This window comes from Protomyctophum bolini (assembly GCF_963924005.1).
Source record: "Protomyctophum bolini genome assembly, chromosome: 22".
NCBI classification, from domain to species: domain Eukaryota; kingdom Metazoa; phylum Chordata; class Actinopteri; order Myctophiformes; family Myctophidae; genus Protomyctophum; species Protomyctophum bolini.
Genome location: NC_137883.1, coordinates 12213561 through 12236868, shown reverse-complemented (window position 1 = coordinate 12236868; position 23308 = coordinate 12213561). Strand labels below are relative to the sequence as shown.

At 42.4% G+C, this 23308-nt stretch overlaps 2 protein-coding genes across 9 annotated transcripts in view; one reads left to right on the top strand and one right to left on the bottom strand.

Moving 5' to 3' along the window:
- Positions 1–17536, bottom strand: part of add1 (adducin 1 (alpha)) — a 40334-nt gene extending 22798 nt beyond the window's left edge. For all 8 annotated transcript variants that reach the window (XM_080756221.1, XM_080756226.1, XM_080756223.1 and 5 more), the window contains exons 1-6: positions 17414–17536; positions 6275–6483; positions 4631–4793; positions 3957–4108; positions 1676–1756; positions 1013–1162 (exon numbers count right to left, since the gene is read on the bottom strand). In XM_080756221.1, coding sequence (XP_080612347.1) covers positions 1013–1162; positions 1676–1756; positions 3957–4108; positions 4631–4793; positions 6275–6469 — 741 coding nt within the window. In that variant the 5' untranslated portion in view covers positions 6470–6483; positions 17414–17536. The remainder of the gene's footprint in view (positions 1–1012; positions 1163–1675; positions 1757–3956; positions 4109–4630; positions 4794–6274; positions 6484–17413) is intronic.
- A 3552-nt stretch (positions 17537–21088) lies between these two features.
- On the top strand, positions 21089–23041 carry LOC308309622 (G-protein coupled receptor 182-like; the record flags this gene model as incomplete). Its single annotated transcript, XM_080755533.1, has 1 exon — positions 21089–23041. A coding segment is annotated over one exon (1047 nt), but the record flags the coding sequence as incomplete, so codon positions are not given.
- Between the last annotated feature and the right edge of the window lie 267 nt (positions 23042–23308).

Below are 23308 nucleotides of genomic sequence, written 5' to 3'. Positions count from 1 at the left end.
CGTGGTGTAATATGAGTATGTGTTGTGAGCTTGTAGGTCTGCTATTTGTTAATGTTTTGAAGTGAACATGGTTACGTCTATGATTTTTATAAATATTTAATCAGTTAAATGTATTACTTGGAGCTTGTGAGTAAATTAGGGCTGTCAAATGATTAACATTTTTAATCAGATTAATCACAGCTTCAAAATTAATTAATCATGATTAAGCACCATTTGAACTATGGTTCGAAAATATGCCATGTTTTCCTGTTTATTGTTGTGGAAATGGAAATATAAATGACAGATAGAAATTGTTTTTTAATGTTTTTTGTTTTCTAATGCATTAGTATAGGCTATGATGTGATGTGAGCATTTGTAGGCCTAGCCTGTCAGTGTTTTCGTTGGTACCTGGAGTTGTGCATTATCTCAGGGGAACAGTCTTATATCCATGGTGGTTTTCAGTTGCTTTCCATGTGCGACACAAAAGTACCATGTGTTTGTTTTGCGACGGACCCGACGGTACTATAAAACATGTGAGTGATTCTTGCAGCGCGCTGATAGCTACACACTAGTAGTACTAGTGTGCGTGTGACCATGTGTGCATGCGTGCAGAGGACTCCTCCATGACACCACGAGGAGGAAGACTGGAGTAGGTGACGGGGTGTGCGTGTGTGTGTGTGTGTTACAGAATCAAACCACTTGGCAACCCAACTACAATACACAAGCTATCTCTGGTGTTGTTCAATCATGACTGTGTGCTACACAGTGACAGATTTGTTATGCGCTGGAACGTTCCTGAGCCGCGTGTACGGGCACACGTTGGGGGGAACACTGTACATGCGTTAATTGTGTTAAATATGTTAACGCAATTAATTAACTAAATTAATTAACGCTGTTAACGCGTTACTTTTGACAGCCTTAAGAGTAAATAATAACTAAACTGGACTGGACTAAATGAAACACAAGAATAAAGGGAAAAGTAAAACAAGGATTCCAAGAGCAACGATATACTCTGTTATAAGCTGTTCCTTACCGCGGCACCGGCCGGTGTGTGTATATGTACAATGCACTTGATGTCAGGCCGGGCAGCATAGATGGCAGAATGGAGGGTGAAGCCAGCCTGGTTGACTCCCAGGTTGGTGCTTCCCCGATCCACGATCTCACTTTGAAGGTCGATCTTCACCTGGAGGAGGGACAACCACAGTATATTTTTAAAGGGAAACTCTGAATTCCATTGTTCTGATAGGAGATTATTTATAGTGTGCATGCGCACGTGTGTACTGTATGTGTATGTGTGTGTGTGTGTGTGTGTGTGTGTGTGTGTGTGTGTGTAAAAAAAACAATCAAAAACAATACAATCTATGTCTTGTACATCTGAAGACAGAAAACAACAGACTGTGAAATAACACAGATTCAACGATGCATTAAATGTAAAAGTAACATTGTAGTAGGGTACCCGGTATGTTGAATTGAAAAAAAGAAAAGAAAAAGGTTTAAAAGAATAATAAAGATTTTAAAAGAATACTAAAGATGATTTAGGCTATTAAAGATAACAAATTTAGTTAGTTTAAAATAGTAACGGAGACAAACGAAGTGAGGGGTTGACGTGCAGGCTCACAACTTCTAGACACTACATTAGTTGACCAGAAGGAGAAAGAGCTGAAATAAAGAGGAGAGAAAATAGGTAGATACTCACCAGACTAGAGGCAGTGACTTCACTGTATAGGAGCCCAAAAGGAACAATCAGAAAGCGCTCCTGGTCCGAGTTCACCCTCACCTACAGGACAAAGAAGGAGAACGTTGGCAAAAGGACGTACACCACTCTGTCCACAACAGTGGGTCCGGACCCACTTGTGGGCCGTGGTCACATTGTTATGGGTGCCCTTAGTTTTTGTTTCCTACATTTGGTTTTTAATTATTTCAAAACATTTTCAAAAAATTATCCCCAAAAAAGCAAAGATCTTCATGAATTATTTTTCAGTAATTTCATTAAGAAATAAAAGAAAGCCTCCCCGTGGCCAGCCGGGGCGCCTGATGGTGAGGAAAGGAACTGGTTCGAATAACGTGTTCCTTCCACACACTACGTCCAACCAGGGAAACTCCCCCCTGTCAGGTGTAAAGGAGCAACTTGGACACTCATGCATGAAGGAAGCATGAGTTCAAGTCCGTTGCTCTCCCCAGGTTGCCGGAGGGTGTGTAGAGCCCAGGATCACATTAGATAATTGACACAGGGGTGAAAAATGGGTTACAAAATCGTGGGATAATTTCAAAACAAATATTTAAGTGTGAACTTGTAGATAGGCCATTTTCACGAGTTTGTGTCCGGGGAACCTCGTTTCCGTTTCTGGTCACAGGCTAAAAATTTTGGGAACCACTGATCTACAGTCTTAGGAATAGGTTTTCACCGCTATATGTATGAAAAGATAATATCAGGAATTTCATCCTGTTGACTGTACACTGTGTGCTCGCGAGAACATGTCTTACTGTGAGGTAGTTGTAGATGAGCTGGGACCAGCCAAACTAGAACATGTCTTACTGTGAGGTAGTGCTGTCAGAACGAATTTCATAATATGAAAGAAATTCGAATATTAAAAAATATATATATATTCGAAAGCTAAAATTGCCATTCGAATGGAGCTTTTATCATTTATTAATTCTATTTAATATATTTATTTTGTTTTATGTTATTTTATCCGCTCACTAAATGTATTGAGTAACGAATCTACCGCTGTGAAATCTCCACGGCCGCTTCCACTGCATGTGAAAAGGTGCACGTCCGGTCACGTCGCAGAAGAGGTCAATGATTGGCTAACGTAGGGCCAGATTTCAGGGTAAGCCAATCAGAGACAGTCTACAGGGTGGGCGGGCTTACTGGCTGTAACTCTTTTAATCACAGACACACAAACCCTTGTAACACATGCATAGATACGTCTAGTATACTACACAGACAGAAATCGCCGGTAGAACGAAAATCATAATACAGTCTCATGACACAACTTTATTGCACATCTGTGCTTGCCTTTCATCCACGCTTCTATAGCCTTTTAAATCTCATTTCCCATCCACGGGCACAAGCAAAGTGGTATCAGCATCTTCCACCCGATCTGTGGTGTTGTTTTTGACGAGGGTAGCAACTAGTTAGCATGGGAGCTAACATTAGTTTAACGCCAAGGAGTCCTCCTTAATAACACTATGGTACACGGGAGGCGGCCTTTTTTCCGACAGCATTCTAGCCGACGGGGCAACGGTCCGCTCCGCAGCGGGGGGACAATGCTGCGTTTACACGGGCAGACACAGACGAATGCTAATATCATTTGGAGCAGCTACTGTACACGTCTGTTTGCATCAACATGTTGCTGGCTTCACAATGAATGATAGACTTTATCGTTGCGTCTGCCCGTGTGTAATGGTCAGGGTTTCAATGTCCACAGCAGGCAGACCTGTCAAAAACCTTGCACTTCCCAAAACTCACAAGACATGCCAGCCACGTGTATTATTATAGGCTAAATATGAGCTAAAATAAACAATGTAAATATTCGAATATATTCGAAAATTACAAATAATCAAGCAATGAAATTCGAATTGGATTATAGAGGTGAACTGACAGCCCTACTGTGAGGTGGTTGTAGATGAGCTGGGACCAGCCAAACTAGAACATGTCTTACTGTGAGGTGGTTGTAGATGAGCTGGGACCAGCCAAACTAGAACATGTCTTACTGTGAGGTGGTTGTAGATGAGCTGGGACCAGCCAAACTAGAACATGTCTTACTGTGAGGTGGTTGTAGATGAGCTGGGACCAGCCAAACTAGAACATGTCTTACTGTGAGGTGGTTGTAGATGAGCTGGGAGCAGCCAAACTAGAACATGTCTTACTGTGAGGTGGTTGTAGATGAGCTGGGACCAGCCAAACTAGAACATGTCTTACTGTGAGGTGGTTGTAGATGAGCTGGGACCAGCCAAACTAGAACATGTCTTACTGTGAGGTGGTTGTAGATGAGCTGGGACCAGCCAAACAAGTCTGTGAGGCGGTAGAAAGCAGCCAGCTTGCATCGCAGCAGCTTCTCGCCCTTATCATAGGAGATGGAGTCTGAGCCACGCAGATCATTCACTGGGGTCACCATGCCCAAACCTAAGGGAAATAGTTACAAACTGTCAATAAAAAAAAACCCAACAACAACATATTCTGTATGTTGAAAGGATGCCTTTCAAATCGCCAATATCAGAGCACTTTCAAATCACTTACAACATGAGGATTAGAGGAAAGGGTTGAGGCCATTTAGCCTGTAAAACTAAAATAGGATTTCTAGGATGCATATTATGGGAAAGACAACAGGAAAGATGTCATCGGGTCATAATAACCAATTCCACCAAATTCTTCAGCGACTGGGCTGTTAGGGGTTAAGACGAATCTTTCTCAGGGACAAATCGACACGTGAAGTGGGTGAGCCGAGGGTGGAACTGGTGGCCATGTGATTCCCAGACAGCCAGAGTGGTCACTGGCAGTGGTGGAAAAAGGCATCAAAATGTACTTAAAGTACCAGAAGTAGAAAGTGCTCTTCAGGCAGAATGTCTCACTTCAACTTACTCACGACATGATGAACCACGGACATAGCTGCGCCCTGCGAGCATGGAAGGGATGCTGTGTACTTACTCATGTTGAGTGCGGCCATGCCCCCCTGCGGTGCAGCGGGGTACATGGAAGGGATGCTGGTGGTCATGAAGTCAGCGATCTGCTGCAGGGCCAGCAGGCTGGTGGGCGTCTTCCCTTTCTTCAGCTGGTCCTGGATCATTGTCTCCAGCTCGTCACAGAATGCCTGGGAGCCACAGGGCCACAGTGCAGTGTTCATTTTGACAGCAAATATTATATTTTTTTAGTCGTAGTTTTTTGAGTGGGTTTCATTTAGTTTGAGTCACATTTTAGTCACCTGGAATGTTTAAATATAAATATAAGGTTTTGGTCTTCTGAATTTACTAATATACGAATTTACTAATGATGATCTACAAGCTCACAACTTGTAGATCTGCTATTTTCAGCTTGCAACAAAGTGTAAAACTGGATCTCTTGCCCACTAGTCCCTTCCTAACATTTTAGTCTAGTTGTTATTTGTTTCCGTTTAGTTTGTCAGTAAAAAAATGGTAGTCGACAAAGTTTTTCGTCAAACCCAATGACACGGGAGGACACACACTCCCGTACGACACACTATCGTACGACAGTATGAATCAGGCTTCACGCTCTCTCCCTCTTTCTCTCACACATACACACACACTTTATATAAACACAGCATCATAAGATAGATGGTGGTTCTTGAACTCATCAGTGTCTTTCATACATACACAGGAGGTTATTACACTGTGCATTCATTGTAGACAGACGCGTGATAAACTTAGTATGAACTGTTGTTGCATCATGTGCTACTGGGAAGGGAGATGCCATTTAGGCTCAAAGAATCCATTCACATGGCAGAAACGGTTGCCACGGTGACGCGAAAAACGTTACCGTTAAGTACTGCTCAGCACAGTGGAATTTATCATCAGCGGATTTATGGCATTACACACGGCAAACGCCAATCGTTCTGGTGGAAACATTGTATGTCCGAAACCATTCATTTTTTATTATTGCTATTTGACAAACAAAACATTATAAATAGATAGCCGCTTTATCGTGCATCTATAGGAAAACAATAGGCCTATCTCACAGCCCTTCCCCGCCCCTTTCCTGCACCATTTAAGGCCGTTTCCAAATGTAAGGACCAATATTATTATGAAGAAAACAAGATGGTAAGACAGCTAACACAAATAGAATAAAGTTTACCTTCAGAAAAAGCATTGTTTATGGATTCTGAATGTAGGTATTTTAACACACGTTTATGGAGTGACGTCACGTCAACACCACTAGCTCAGAAAAGGGGGCGGGGAAGGGCTGTGAGATAGGCCTATTGGCCCCGTGTATGATGGAGGGAAGCCGTGCAGGGAGGGTGATATTTGGTACTGCTTGTACTAAGGAGCGGGGAGTGTATGACAAAGGCGTTACGTTCTCCCGGTGGGGGCTCCTCACTGGCAGGTGAGCCAGTGGGAACACAGAGAAATGTGTGCAGGGAGGAATTGGAGAGAACATTTTTTTTGTGAAAATGGCCGATCCGCAAGCTCACAACATGTCGCATCGCGACATAAGCTTGCCTGTAAGATGTACAATTAAGAAGTTTAAATATGGAGAAAAGGCACAATAATGCTGTCATTGGCTGTGTGTGTGTGCGTGTGGTTGCGTGCGTGGGGTTTCTCTCTCCCTCCCACTGACCGGGCTCTGCAGTATCATGGACACCCTCTTCCTCTGCTCCATCATGTTGAAGTCCTGCCGCAGGTCAGGGGCCATGTTCCTCTCCCTCTGGTACTCCGGGCTGCTCTCGTCCACCCGGTCGAAGTAGCGCTCCTTGTGGGGGGCCATGGTAGGAGGGGGCGCCGTCACCACCTCGGCACCTGACTCACCGTTCATCGTGGGTTGGCCTCCTACACAGAGTGAGAGACCACACAGATGCGTATTAACACGCAATGTTATATCTGCATTCTGCACATAAACGCACGAGTGGCTACAGCATTCAGGAAGCATCCGTGAAAGTAATTTCAAGAAATGTCTGGTATGGCATTTAAACTTAAAACCCCCAGCATCCGTATTCTTGGGGGAGAATTTTTCACAGAAAATAGCCGAGTTACAAGTTTACAACACATAGCCTTGCAACAGGTTATAAGCTTGTAGATCGGCTATTTTCAGTGTGTAAATTTAATGTCAAGTGAAAACAGAAAAGACAGCAAAATAATGCTGTTTTTGTGTGTGCTCAACAACGTATAGGATTTAAGTAGTTAAGAACAAATGAATACAATAAACCCTTGCGGTTTGACTTAAAGGGTGACGGTACTACATTTCATTGTTTACATTACATTGTGTGCCACATATTCACTCAGTAACTAGTGTCAACAGCAGAAACTGTAGAACAAGGCCTGATCATTTCACTGTCAAATTGTTCCTGACCAGAGTGAGACCATGTCCTGGTTTACCCGGTCCAGTGTGGTGCACTACCTTAAACGGGTTTGATTTTATGTGGACTGAGTGACAAGTCAGAAGTAGCCTACCACAGCAATATGCAATTAAACGCATATTGCTGACACTGATCTTCCAGTTACGAGGAGATAAGATTTCATATAAATTAAATGCAAAAACAGGAAATGAAGGCATTGCCATGTGCTGGCTGCCCTGACAGACCAGCCCTCTCATCCTGTGACTGGCTGCTGTCCCTCAGCAGAGTGCTTTGCATTGATTTCCTCAGTGTTTCCTGTAGCTCGGCCAGAGAGCATGCAATAACAGTCACTCAACTGTCAACGGCTAGACAAGGTGGGGGGAAAAAAACAAAAGCCCAATGGAAAATTATCCGCGGTTGTCGTTTTGCAGCAACATGGCAAACGCCACCTCCCTGCACAGACAACAAGTCAACAACAACTCGTCAAAACGTGTCCTCAATTAGCCACAGTGTGACTTGGAAGATAGACACACAATGTGTTGCTTACACTGGTTGAAGACAGTTGATAATTACAGATTACTAGTGGCAGCCCATCTACAGTATATATACATTTGAGAGGATTCTGCCTGTGTTTACAATCGGGTGGCCAAGTCATATACCGTGACGGATGCGGAGTATGCAGAAGTGCCGTTTACGCCTGTGCTCTGACATCACTCACTATACCTCTGCTTTTACAACCTGGACCAAAACAACAAACGCAGTGAGCGCACTTGGCTTCTCTTCTCAGTGCTGCTTATATTTTCACTCACTCTGTTGCACCACTCTTCAACATTCATAGACAAACAACCACAACACGGAACACACACGGTCAGTGGACTCGAAGACCCGCCGTCCAGCTTTAATCTACAAGATGAGGACCTTTTTCAACAGGCATGACGTTCATGAAACCAATTAAACAATATATGAAGATAACAGCTGAAAGGAGAACAAAATAAATGGTTTCCAATACATGAAATAGATATCCAAATGTTTCAGTGAAAATTGCCAATTTGACAAAGCACTTTCCAATCACACATGAGAAAAAGGTTTGACACCTGTAAAGATTAAAAATAAAAATAAAGGATTTCCAGAACATTTCCATGCATATGGCAAAAACATCATCATACAGTATGTCATCATCTCAACAAATGCCAAATTCTTCACCGACTGGGAAAGGGGCTCACAATGCTTTGCAAAGTGTTGTGACTCGTGAGCTAGTATATCTGCTATAATTCAATTGAGAACTGGGTGGAAATCTGAGAAAATGTTCACCTATGACATACGCAAAATATGGACACCTGATTGAAAGTGGTTAAGATGAATGCTCTCCGTGTGTGCGCGGGCCTAGAGCAGACAATACCTGTCCTACACAAAAGCAATTTGAAGGGGCAATATCCTATATAAATTCAGTCCACTTGCACATGGGTATGATGGGTTTATGTATGTGTACAGTACATGTGCTCTTTGATAAGCACAACTGTACAATTACATTATTCTACATCAATATAAGAGAGACAGCCAAGTTCCCACACAGCGACACCATGACAACTACCGACCAAACACAAAGCATCCAGAATCACAGCAGAGGACAGAAAAACAACCCTCCAACTAGTTTGTATCTCTCTCTCTCTCTCCGCATTAGTAACCTCAAAATAACATATGCCTGAAAATATAACTTGTCACTGGTTAAGAACTTAGCTCTGATTGATCGACCACTGATATAAATTGGCCAATTTTCACCCCAAATGACTTAATCTGTGAAATGCCAAATGAATGAATTAATTAATCAGCCCAGCTATTATGTGTGTACTGTGTATATTATGTTTATATTAAACGTGTGTGTGTGTGTGTGTGTGTGTGTGTGTGTGTGTGTGTGTGTGTGTGTGTGTGTGTGTGTGTGTGTGTGTGTGTGTGTGTGTGTGAGAGAGAATTCAAGAGTTTAATTAATGTTTAATAATGGGAAAATCAAACCACTATGTATGCAACAACGCAATGGTGTCATAAAATGAGTACAATAAGGTAATAAGGGTAAGACCATTTTAAGAATAGACAACCAGTACAGATACTGTGGTAACAAAGTGTAAACTTCCTTTCTTTTAAACTTTTTAATTTAATCATATCTGTTCACTCATAGTAAATAATTAGCAGCTGGTTGAAAAAATATCGTAAAGCCTAAATTAAGATAAACCAAACTGCTATGGTAAGGGAGAGACAAAATATATAGTCTTACGCCTTCCTCGTCTGAACAAATTCAGGATCGTCCCCAAAGTAGAGATATAATTCAGATATTTCTCCTCAGAGTCCACCCTCTGCAGGGTCCCTCTAATAATCCTTTCCATCTTAAATCTCAAAGAGAAATGATGAATATTTGAGAGAAACAGACTGCCTCCTCTTCCACAGAATTCAGGATGGAAGCCACTTTTGTTCCATCTCACTGGGGTCATTAGGATTCAAATCAGTGATTATTGACACAAGAATAAAGAAAGACGCCAGTCCAGTGCCACTGCCAAATAGGCTATAGTCATCATGAGTGAGAGATAGCTCTAATCCCTGTGCGTTTATAAATATGACTAGCCTATATATCCTGATAATGATAATGGTCACTGTAAATGACCCTCTGAACAGTCAAAAGTCTTAAAGTTCAACATGTGCTTTTGTCTTACAGTTATAGGAGATTAGAACACCAACCTGCTTAGTTACTGAATGTCACTTATCATGGTCGCAAACTAATGATCATGAATAGAGTATAGGCTTGTTTAAGTTGTTTTTCTTATGAAAACTATACACACATAGCACAATTAACAAATCAAGGGGCTGGTTCCTGGCAACAACCATGATGACAACAATATACGTCAACCAACAACAGTTTCTTTGTAAAAATCGTCAGAAGTCATCTGCCTGGCAAGTGAAAACTGTAAACCTAAATATCTACAGTAACTCAGCCAGGCACATTCACCCGCTGTAATTGTACTGCATTTAAAATGCATAGCCAAAGTGCATTCATCATAAGGGTACTTATTATTTGGGAGTGGAATATGAGTGAGAATAACAGTGAAAGGGTTTAAACTAAATCTATCTTAGGTTGATTTCATCCCCACCACGGCTGCCTTACCCACAATCCATCAGTCTCTCAGCTATAGAGCACTGCAGGAAAAAAAACTAAGCTGCTGTGTAACATGATCCTATACGTCTGCTTCCAGGCTGCCTTGGTTGAGGTTATTCCAATATTTTGCTTCACTCAATGCAATAGCTAATAATCAAGAATCGCAGACTGAAAAAGAAGAGACTGTGCCAAAATGTGTCTCAAAATGCCTCTTCAGCCCAGCAGGTCTGCTGCCATGTCCCAGCATTATCAACTTGACACCATGTTGTGTATTAACCATTATGAATCTACAGAATAACAAAGCATAACCAAGATAACTTTCTTCCTCCGTCCTCTCAGACTTTTTGTTTATGTAAACACATTTTCTGGTACTCTGCAGGTTAATTCAGCCCAGCTGGCGGCCCGTATAGAAGAAACCATTCCAGTCACACCACTCTACTTCATTGTCATACTGTGGCATATTAACCACCATAATTAGTCTAATGTAAGATGTTTATCGCTAGTGGGCAATAAAGAAATGCACTGATCTCTCATCTCTCTTTGTGAATGTAGCTGCAGGGCCACAGATAACTGTGGCCATGATCCTTCTCAGACACACAACTCTCTATGGAAGCCAAATACATCACCATGGAAACTGGGATATATGCTCAGATGTACTTATGTAACACCACAGCCGTCAGCTTTACAAGGCTTTCACTGACAAACTGACACATTACCAATTATTTTTGGATCGCAGCCACAGAGAGTTTAGAAAACCAACAGCTGACCATGTGGCATAAGGTGGCATATACTATGAGGTGACCATGTGGCATAGGTGGCATATACTATGAGGTGACCATGTGGCATAGGTAGCATATACTATGTGAGGTGGGTCTGACAAGGATCAACAGAAACATTTCCAACCAAATGATGCAACCTTTGAATGCAAATTCAACTAATAATTTAAGACTAGCACGGAGATCCGGCAAAAAAGATTACAGCTTCTGTTTGTGGTGTTCAGAGGGCGTAGTTTTAGACACTGTAGCATTTCGAGGATTGTATGGAATAGTGGCCTGGCTTGAGAGACTGCTCTCCTCTAATCACAGTGTTACAGGTGTTACTCAGAGAGACAAACAAATGCTGCTAGGAAAGAACATTCTCTCAAACCCAAGCCAGTTTCAGATTGTAGATGAGCTATTTTTGACCAGTGTTCGCCCCAGAGTAGGGATGTTAGGGTTCATGAGGTTAAATAACACACTTATCAAAGAGTGAGCTTGTACTGTATGTTATAGGCAGTATCTTATTACATTGTGTTAACTTGTGTTTAGTTGAGTTGTGAAACCGATAGGCTAAAATTGGACTATGGCAGCTCGGCAGCTCACACAGTACAGAATTGCATACGAACACCAGTGTGGTAGTTAGTGAGGCAGCTTGACAGACCCATAGGAAAATAGACAGAAAATAGGGCTGTCTCCATTATAAAACAAAATACAATGCTTTTCTCCCCACACTAGCACATGCCTTCTTGATACAAACTAATGAGAAAACAATATGGGTAGACCTAATCAAACAAATCAATCAATGTTGTGCTGTTGTGTTTCCTGACATCTGTGAACTGAATCGTGACGCATTAGGAGCTTGTAGATATTTTTTATGTTTGAAAAGTAGCAAGAGAATTTCACAAACTCCAAAAAGACCCTATGGGAGGGGCCGTTATGAGGCAATGATGAAAGAATGGAGAGAGATTGAAGGAAAGAGGGCGAAATAAGTTGTACAGAAAGGGGTGGAGTAATACCAAAATCAGCCTCGTATTAAATGTTCTCTGCCTAGTCCGTGGCTGTGCCAAGAAATCTTATTGTACACATTCTGCCTCGCTGTTGAGAGACGGAAGCTGTGCTCGAGTTCTTTTCAACTTGACTGAGCTGAAACAGCGCTACTGAAAAACTTCCATTTAGTTTCGTCCAAAAATATGCTAGTCAAGTCAAGTGCATGTATGCTAATAAAAGGTTTATTATGGTGAGAGAGAAAAAAGCACCATAGCCCAAACTTTCACTGTTCTTTTCTGGAACTTCCTCGTGTTGGCCTGTGGCAGTTCCCCCATGTCCTAGTGAGGCTAAATCAATCAAGACTCGGAGCAGGATGTTGTTGGTTATGGGACATTGCCCATTAACTTTGCTGTTAATTATCTGTACATATATTCCTATTGCACAGAATCACATATTAACTAGAAATACACCGTACATGAATAACTACGATATGTCATTTTACTGTACATCAGATTTATTTGTGCCCGGTTAGGCCTAAAAAAAGTATCCAAACAGACGTTATCAAATATAACTAGTGTAAACGACAGTCACAAACCTAAGACAAATCACTGAATAACTTTCTATTTATGTCATCACAGGCAAAAGATTACAAAGATTTTCAATTAAATGTTCAATTTCTTTTGTCAAAAATAAACCATCTACTACAGGACAGTCAGCATTTGAGCTGATCTGGAGTGTGCAGCCTGCATGCTTTGCATCTTCCTTCAACGATAGACCTGTTAATCAAGTTTAGTACGACACGATAACATAAATATTCACACGACACAAAAGCCAGCCAGCTACTGTATCAAAACAACTATGTGAAATTAGAAAGAAGAAAGAAGTTTTTTTGATGAGTCTCCACTCGGAGCCCCACACACAGTGACAGCCGTCCATATTTACGCAAAGTCAAACAGACAGACGATTCTGTACACTGCAGTGTTTTATGTGTTTCCTTAAGCAATTAATGTGCTCGTCTGACCATATTTCAATGAGGGCTTCATACAATGTACAGACAAGGACGGCTCGGACTGTTAGCCGCGCAAGTTTGTAAACGATATTAAAGTTTGTAGTGTCTACATTGCGGTTATGTTAATTATGCATGCCGTATACACAAGACCGGTAAACCTCCCAAAATTCCAGAGAAAGCTGTAGTACACATGCCCGGCCTGTAGATAGCCACAAAAAAACTGTAGTATGAAAAATGCATGTGAATGCACTGTAGCTGATGTTTTTCTTGCTTTTCATTACTCATTACAATTTTAATGATTTTACATAGGCCTACTAACTACCCTCTTCTGCAAGAAGTATAGGCTACAAAGTATACATACCTAAGCATGAGATTCATAGGTTGCAGATCTTAAAGCTCACAACGAGGGCCGGCATGATGCATTGTGAATTTATGAGTTTGAATTTGGAGATTATATTCAGGGCTCAACACTTCTGAATGTCAGATAATTGCTCGTTAATAGATTCCACCTGCTGCCTGCATAGCGCTAAACATTTTGCCTAATCTGCAGCTTAAAAAGAGAAATTGCACATAGGCTACTATACAGGCCGTTTATCGAGGAATATGGACAGTAAACCAAGTGTTGGTTTATCCTACCTGGGGTCTCTCAATGCAAAGCCGGTTTGAAGTTACACAAAGGCTTTGCCCGCGTGACATTTTGGCTGCTTGCTTGCAAAGAATATAATTTAGAGAGCAAGTTGAAGCATGGATAGCAGCACCTTCAGAATGTTTAATTTCCACCCAAGAAGAAGAAGCACTTTGACAGGTGAAGGCTCATACATAGTCTGGATTTACGGTGGTGGGGTGACCACCGAACTACAACATGACGTCACGAGCCGCGGTGAAGAGAAAACCACCGCCACCGCTCCAGCCCTTCTCTCTGTTTTTACTCACCACCGCTCAACGTTATTTCAGTTCCGGTGGTCAGCTCACCACCGAAGCGGTGGTCACCTTACCACCGAAAATCCAGACTATGAATAGGCCTTATGAATAGGCCTTGAGTCCATGCTGCTGTTCTGTGCACCTCGCAGAGGAACCAGCCTGGCTGTGCTAGCCTTAGATATAGCCTATAATCTATTCTACACTACACCATTATAGTAACAATAATGACTTTTTTTCTTGTCTTTCCAGATTGGTAATGACCATAATTTATATCTGTTCTCCAAAACATAGCTCATCTACAAGCTCGTGCATGGGTTGCAGATCGGCTATTTTCGGAGAAATGTGTGTGCAAATATAAAATAGTTGTGATACTCATGTAAGTGGTTATGATGAAATAAACCATTAACTCTGGTTAGTTTGAAGGGGGCGAGGGGACTATGACATCACCGTTTCAGCAAATATAGGCGGCATTCGCTATACACACACGGAGACGACAAACTTTCCCACTCTGGAAGGTGGTTTCAAAATGAGCCGGTTAAGTCCCCAAAAACGCAGTGTCGGTGTGGCAGAAAGGGCAGATCCCGGGCTAAATACTTGCCCGGGTAACGCAGAATACATCCTCGTCTGGACATAGCATCAGTCTCCTTATTTGACCACATCTATCCACGGTAACGGGACATCTTTGCGCTGCGTAAAATAAAATATGCCTCCTCCGTCTCCAACTGTGTTTACTCCACATTCATACGCCACATTGTTTGCTTCATTCCCATTATTTGCTGCGGATTGCATTCACACCTGCAGTGAATTGAAGTCAAGTGGAAGCGAGGTGAAACCCCTGTCTTTAGGCAAAGTAGAAGTATTCGAATGTGCCTTCTCAGCTGCCAAACGAAGCACACTTACAGACAATATGCAGCGGGATTCATATTAATCGCAGAGCATGCTGGTGTGAATGGGACCTTGAACACACTTTTCACTTGTCAACCATTTAGCGACAGCGACCGTCACAATCTAAAATGTTATGTAAATGCTTCACATTTAGAGTGCTGATGATCTTCTAATATCAATCCTACAATGTGTTCGCCACTTTAGACTTTAGCTTTGCAAGGTGAAGGGACAGTCCATTATTATGTGGGATTTTGTGTCCGAGGTTATATTTCTAGGCTTGTGTATTGAATATAGCCTACACACAAAACACATATATAAAAGTCTTCCTATGCATGTCCAATAGGGCTACAACAGTTAATTTGATTAATTAATGTTAGCGATTCCCCCAAAACTCTGCCTGATCCTGCAATGTGCGAGATGATTAGCCTTGGACACACACAAACACACCCACACCCCCACACAATGTATTTACCAAAAAACTTGCATCTCCATTATTCATCAATAGAATATAATATCGTAATCGCCATTAAGAAAGCAATCAATAGTTTCTTCTCTTGCACTATACTAAGTGACCTTTCCCACGCAGCCTGCGTTATCCACATGATTAGCCACTTAACACAGTCATCAAGGTGTTATGTTAGTGTGGGGACAGTAGCCTAGCAGTACATGAGGGGGCCACCATGGCCCCCTAGCTTTATCTGACTGTCCCATGTTGTCATGTGTGAGAAAGCAGTGGTAGATCACTGTCTGAAACAACAAACCCCTCCCTGTCCCCTGCCTGCCCTGTACAGTACACTGTAGTGTACACTGTGACTGTACAGTAGTGTCCCCAGCCTAATGTCTTTGCTGAAAAATGTATTTGAGTGTCACATTTCTTGTCATTTGCACACATGTTCTGCAGCACAAGTGCATGCTAAATGTAGACACCAGTCAGTCACGTTATGAATGAGAAAACCACGTACGCCCCTCTCTCTACCCTGCACGGTGTGTGTGTGTGTGTGTGTGTGTGTGTGTGTGTGTAAAGGTTCAGGAAAGACCGTTTCCAAGGCTAAATGAACAGTCTCTGAACCTCTCCAGCTGTTAAAAAGTGAAATCCCACAGGCCGCATATAGGGAGGAGATCAACAAGGGAAAATTACAAAATGAGCAAGACAAATGGGACTTGAAATGAGGAACACATTTTCATCTGCACTGCGGCCGGTCAGGGGTGTGGGTGTGTGGAGTAGGAGTAAAACAAACAAGACATACGTAATGTGTGTAGGGTCAGTGTGTGTGTGTGTGTGTGTGTGTGTGTGTGTGTGTGTGTGTGTGTGTGTGTGTGTGTGTGTGTGTGTGAGTGCGCGCGTAAGAGTCAGATGGACAGATCGAACTAGTAACTATTTCCTTCAGTGTTCCTCGCATTCTAACAGAATCATGAAATCCAGGGAGGAGTTAGTAGCCATAAAACACACACATAAACAAACACAGATACACAGCCAGCTGGGTTTTCACTCAGTCACAAACAGGACTAACCCTTGCATACATACAGTGAGGGGGCTGGGACTTTACTGGACACATAATTTGCAAACGTGAGCAACTGTATAATTTAGTGATGTCCAGTACAGACCTAAAAATCAACAGCAAACTATACCAGACTCGGAGGCAAATGTAAAAGCAAAGAACTGGTTCTCTAAAGTGTGCCAACATTTTGGACTTTAAGACTGTAATAATTAATGTATTTTATCAATTCAGATATTTGTGTCCACAGAGGGACGTCCCTCTGTGGACACTGTGGAATTCCATGTTGAATGCGTCTCTACTTCTTGATATCATGAACAGTATACATCTGCTGCTATGCCTTTATATCATATCTTATCTCAGGTACTACTATGTGTAAATAATACTAAATATGTCTTTTTTTGGTTTCTTGTTTTCTTGTCTGATCTCCTTCCCACTCCCGGGGTTCTTCTTGTGTAATTACAAGTGAGTTATTACGGCCAATAACAAACAAAGAAAAACATTATCACCCTACATGAGTTCCAGAGTCAAAACAGAAAAGAAGATCAAAGCAGATTCCGACTGATTTGGTTCTCTGTTCTTTTGTTTCATAATATGCCGTTAAGGTGAAATGACACGGGGAGGCTCCCAGGCTTAGCACGGCTTGGACACACAGCCACCCAACAACTCCAGTATCCAGTCCACACGACGGTCAAAACAAGTTTTATAATCGTCTCGAACCCGTCGTTTTAGTTTCAAAACAAACTAGGCGGATTAGGGATAAAAACAGAAACATTTCAGTTAAATCTCTGTGTGAGTTTTCTTGGGATGAATTTGAGTGTAGGTTTACATTGCATTTGCAATTGCAAACGAACCTACGAGTCCAGAGATTAATATTATGAACGCATCATCCGCACTAGCTAGCCAACGTCTAATTAAACTGCACACATACACCAGTCAGATAGACCGTTTCACATCCAATTAATGCATCTGCAGTTAAGTATAGATAACTGTAACGAATGAAAACATTATGCGGCACACGCCCCTCTGCTGCGGGCTCCATTGATTATGATGGCAACACTGTGGCGAGTGGCGACGCATTTAGCATTACTGGTGGTACTACTACTACTACTGCTACTACTGCTGCTGCTGCTGCAAAGAGCGATACAGGAACTACATTTGTACGTTTATGTGCGCACACCAATGACATTCCGAAATGTAAAGTACGATGTTATATTATTACTTACCCTCTCTTTGTTGTTAATAAATATCTAGAGTGTTTTATATATGGTGTAAAAGGCCCTGGCCGCCCTCCCTGCCTGGTTGTTTTCAAAGGCGATTCTCCTCTCTTCTCAAATTGGCTCCGCCCCTCTGCTGGGTGCGGCTAAACTGGGATCAGATCCTGTCTAGAACGGATCATAAGTACGAAAACGTCCTGTGTCGAAATAAATGACCGGATACCGCCGGATACAGTAGGCAGGGCAACAGACCGGATATGAGCACTAAGCAGTAAATAGAAACCAACCTTTCGACAAGTGGTGGGAGCCTATGGGTGGGAGGAAAAAAAGTACTCAACACCAGGCCAGCAGACCTGAGTGAGTCACTCAAAGTATGGTCCTGCATGGATCAAATATTACTTACAAATATTAACAAAACGCATGCAGTCTCCGAGGCTAAATATTACAGTACAAGTGAAAGTGAATTGCTCAGTCAGATATGTAGACCTATTTGAGTTTATACTGCCTGGAGCTATGTGCCAAAACATGGTGGCCTGGATCAGGGACTGGTTTTGTATAAACTTTTCCAGAATGTGTAATTCTGCTGACAATTCCTTCCTAAGTTCCTGCTGCTCTAGGAAAGGCGAGAATTGACTACTTTGTGAGGAAGTCCAAGCTGATCCTGTGACTTCCATTTCAGCCTGCCAGGGTGAGTTTCTTTCCAACTCCAACAATGTGGATTTGGTGATAAGAAGAGGGATAAAAGGGACAAGAGTTCAGGTATCTGTCCATACCTGGGCTTAGAGAGGTCAAAGGTCACAAACTCACAAACCTCTAGAAGCGAGTGTAGAATACCATGTGGAACACTAAAAATCTGATGATGACAGCTTAGGCAATTGGCACAGCATGAAACATGGGTTACAAAAAACAAAAAACAAAACAAAAGCTATAAAAAAGCTATGTTCTGTTAGATCACACGTGTCACGTGTGTGTGTGTGTGTGTGTGTGTGTGTGTGTGTGTGTGTGTGTGCGTGTGTGTGTGTGTGTGTGTGTGTGTGTGTGTGTGTGTGTGTGTGTGTGTGTGTGTGTGTGTGTGTGTGTGCGCGTGCGTGTGATGGGCTCAGGCTGCCTGGACAGCAGAGTTGGTAGAGTTGTCTTGTGATTGATACAGACACCAAGCTGCTCAGTCCAAGACAATTAGGCCTCAAGATTGAACTCTAACCCTCTTCACCATTGATCCATTCCAGTAGACACAGACCAACATATCAAGGTAATACCTACCCAGAGAGGTGGCTGAGGTTCAGGTTCAGGTACAGCCTAACACGGCTGACACAGGGGGCAAATAGTCTAGAAAGAAGATAAGCGACATGAGTACCAGTCACTCGGATGTTGAATCGTGAGAAATCTAGTGATTTATTGGTAGAATTGGCTTAATTATGTGTGTCGCCCCCTCCCACAGGAACTCACTGAGACGACAAGAATCTTATGGAAATTATATAAATTAATTTATGTAAACAGATCTGCTGTTGGCCCAGTGCAAGATCAGACCAATCCTTTAGTTTAAACTATTTATCCAGTGGCAAATGTGGAAATATTGCTTAATAATTTTTATCATACAATATAATCAGTAAACAGGTAAAACTCATAAATCAAATCATAATGCTGCTGTGGCATGCTGGCCCCTGTATCATGCAATAAAATAACCTCAATGTTATCAATTTTGAAATGTATAAGTAACATAGCCTACTGTAATTTGCTGTACTTGCAGCACACTATCTCGCTTCTTGTTGCTTTGTGAGGAAGTCCAAGCTGATCCTGTGACTTCCATTTCAGCCTGCCAGGGTGAGTTTCTTTCCACCTCTAACAATGTGAACTTGGTGATAAGAAGAGGGGAAAAGAGTGCAGGGTTAGTGTCCATGCATGGGTTTAGGGAGGTCAAAGGTAATACTGCAAATTCAAACCTTCCGTTGATGTGTGTAGACTACTGTATGTGGATTTACCATTTGTTGCATGAAGACCCATGTCCCTGTGTCCCCTACCGGTTCTGGTCTAGTGAACTGCACCTGACGAACACTACACCTGCTGCTACTTTTAATCTCGTCTCATGGTGGCACGATTATGTACACATCTGCATATGATGCTATTGTTTTGAACATGTAGTACCTACCGGCTACTATTTGTATATTACGGTATGTATAGTATGTTATGATTATTTGACCTGTTTCTAGATATATTCTGTGTTTTTCTCATGCACTTGATCTTATCTGATCTCGATCCTCCTCCCTCCTCACAAAACACTACAAATGATGGTGCGCATGAAAGAAAACTTGATTTCACATGTAAACCTGTGACAATAAAGTTGATTCTGAGCTAAAATAAAAATACCGTTTTATATGATTTTGAAACTGAATGGTATATGTAAACTTGGCCATTGTGTTTCATAATTATTTGGTTTTTAATCATTCAAATTTGTCTGGGTGGTTTATAACACATACCGGTATCGGTATGTCTACATTCGTGGGAAAATAGGATTATTAAAATACAACAAGGGACAACGCTGCATGTGTTTCAATTATTTTGTTGACATTATAATGAACTAGATCAGGGGTTCTCAACTGATTGTGAACGAGGGACCACCACCCTGATTTAGAATCAACCTGGGGACCACTGTTGTGTTGGGTGGGGCTTTTCTGTTGAATGTCTTGACCTCCAACTTGTCAGTACATTGCTACATAAAATAATGACTACTAGTTCTCCACAAGTGGACAGAAAATAAAATAAATCAACAAATCCTACATTACTAAAGCCATGGTCAGGGACCACATGCAATACCTGCATGGACCACCAGTGGTCCACGGACCACCTGTTTAAAACCTCTGCAGTAGATCCTTCAAGGACCCAAAACCTAGACATTTAGTTGTGTGGGCTTTCCTCCTGCTCTGTCTGTACCACTCCCCCAAGCCACTGAGGATGTCCTCATTGTCCTGTGTGTGTGTGTGTGTGTGTGTGTGTGTGTGTGTGTGTGTGTGTGTGTGTGTGTGTGTGTGTGTGTGTGTGTGTGTGTGTGTGTGTGTGTGCGCGCGTGTGCGTGCGTGCGTGCGTGCGATGGGAGGGGAGAAGCTCAGGCTGCCTGACTGCCCAGATAGTTCAGGACAGCAGAGTTGGAGTAGAGTTGACTTGTTGTGATTGACACAAACCCCAGGCTGCTCACATTAAGACGAACCCTCCCTCTTCATCATTGATCCTTTCCACACCAACATATCAAGGTAATGTGACCAATTTTCTGCCTCACATTCAAGTGATGAGGTTTGCTTAGAATTAGATGATTTTGTGAATGATACATTTGTGTATATTGAGTGTTGTACATTAATATCCTCTTATCACTGTGTGTGGATTGTTGATAGTTAGAGATCACAAAGGAACTGTGAGTGAATCCTATAGCCTTGCATGGCCAGACTAATATCGCTGCGTGGGCTTTTTTATTTATTTTCAGGCTAACTGAACCCGTTAACAGCAAGCAATTCAAAGCAAGCGTGTCTAGACCCTCCTGTTGTGCTGTGCTTTTCTTAGTTAATGTTTGAAAACACTTTGAGCCAGAATCTGAAACGTCCTCTCTGCTTTTAACCCCAGACCATGTCGCTTGAAGACAACAACAGCAACCACTCCTTCCACAACGACACGTTGTGGTGGTTCCACGGTGTCGGGTGCACCCTCGACCTTGACGCGGACGGCCGGCGCATTGCACTCTTCATCCTCTACCTGTTCTTCTTCACCGTGGGCCTGTTGGAGAACGTTGTGGTCGTCTGGGTCAACTGGCGCCGGCGCCACTCGGCCAACGGGGTCCTCTTCTGCATCATCAACATGAGCCTGTCGGACCTCATGATGATTATGATCTTGCCCTTCTCCATGATGGAGGTGACCATGAACGAAGTCTGGCTGTGGGGCCGCTTCCTCTGCAAGGCCACCAACCTCATCTACGGGGTCAACTTCTACAGCAGCACCTTCTTCCTGGCCTTCATGACCCTGGAGCGTTACTTATCCCTGACCAGGCCTTCATCTGCCACCTGCTTCCCTGTGGTGGGCCGGCGCCGCTGGTTGCTCTGCGGAGGCCTGTGGCTGCTATCCTTAGTCCTGGCACTGTTGGAGAACGTTCATGTGGACCTCGTGGAATGGGATGAACCGGGCTGCTACTCGATGCCTGAGCACAGTGAAGTGACGTGGTACATCGTGAATGATTTATTAGCTGTGGTGTTCCAGTTCCTGGGTCCTGCAGCCATCATCATCACCTTCAACATCCTCATAGCTCGCGCGATTCGCACGGCTCCGGAAGTGCAGGGCCGGCGAGATGTGTGGCTGGTGCACGTTTATTCACTGGTGTTCATGGTGTGCTGGCTGCCATTCCAGCTGGTGAAGACACTAATACTCATAGACTTCGCACATCCCGACTCATTCGAAGACCCCTGGGTTGTTTTTAGTTGTAATACGTTTGAGGTGATCTACTTCTCATACACCGTGTTGCATTGCCTGACGCTCTTCCACTGCATCGCCAACCCCATTCTCTACAACTTCCTCAGCAAGAGCTTTCGCAACAACCTGATCAATACCGTGGTGAACTACCTACCCAGAGAGGCGGCAGGTGTTCCGATGGGACCAGGGTCCCAGCCTAACACGGCTGACACAGGGGGTAAAGATGCTGGGAAGCAGCAGATGATAAGCGACATGAGTACCAGTCACTCAGATGTTCAGTCATAAGAAAGCTGGAGGAAAGAATGTTTTCAGTTTTCAGTTTTCAATCCCACACAAACTCATAGCAACATCCAGGATCTTACAGTATAGTGTAAATGAATTGTAATAACAAATAATTTATGTAAACAGATCTGCTGTTGGGCCAGTAGAAGATAAGACTGATTCATTTTACTATAAAGCCACTTGAAAACATTGGAATGTAATGACATTTTTCTTTTTTACTATAATTACGAAGCAGATAAAACGTACATTACATTTTCTGGTTCTGAATGCTGCTGTAAACACAAAATAATAAGATAACCCCAATGTTATCCATTTTAACTAGGAAATGCAAGTAACATAGACTACTGTAATTTGCTGTAGTTGCAGTACAGTACACTATCTCGCTTTGTGAGGAAGTCCAAGCTGATCCTGTGACTTCCATTTCAGCCTGCCAGGGTGAGTTTCTTTCCACCTCTAACAATGTGGACTTGGTGATAAGAAGAGGGGAAAAGAGGAGTACAGGGTTTCTGTCCATAGTCACAAACCTCTGGAATTCAAACCTCCCGTGGATTTCCCTGATGTGGATTTTTACCTGATGTGGGTTAACCTGTGGACTACTGTCTTTACAGTATGTGGCTTTATTTAGACTCATGTCCCTATGAATATTATATATAATCACACAGGAATGTGGTGAAGTACCGGTATGGATTTATAAAATTAATAATAAAAAACGAAATATTCATGCATTTGTTATTGATCAACAATAAATGTTATTATATAGGCCAAGTAGAGATGGACATGAAAACATGTATAGGCCTACATAAAAGCCTAGTTATACCAAAAATATGCATATCATGGGTGTATGTATGATTGCATATTTCTGTATTCTTGGTTTGTCTCTTGCAAAAATCTACTGATGTATTGATTTTATTTTTGTCTCTATGTGGTATTGTTTTGCAACTAAGAAAGTTACTCTTCAATTTCGTATAGGCTACACTGCTACAGCCTAGGCATAGTAGGCAAAATAAAGGCCTATAACTTTTCCGTGTTGTTGCCTCTGTATGTTTAAAGCACTTACTGTAAATAAGCACAATTATAAGTGATGCAAAGTGTCATGAATCTCATGATCATATTCAAGTGCTGTCCCATTCCTTTCACTACAATTAGTGGGGTTCCGTCTCCATGTTAGATTTAGTT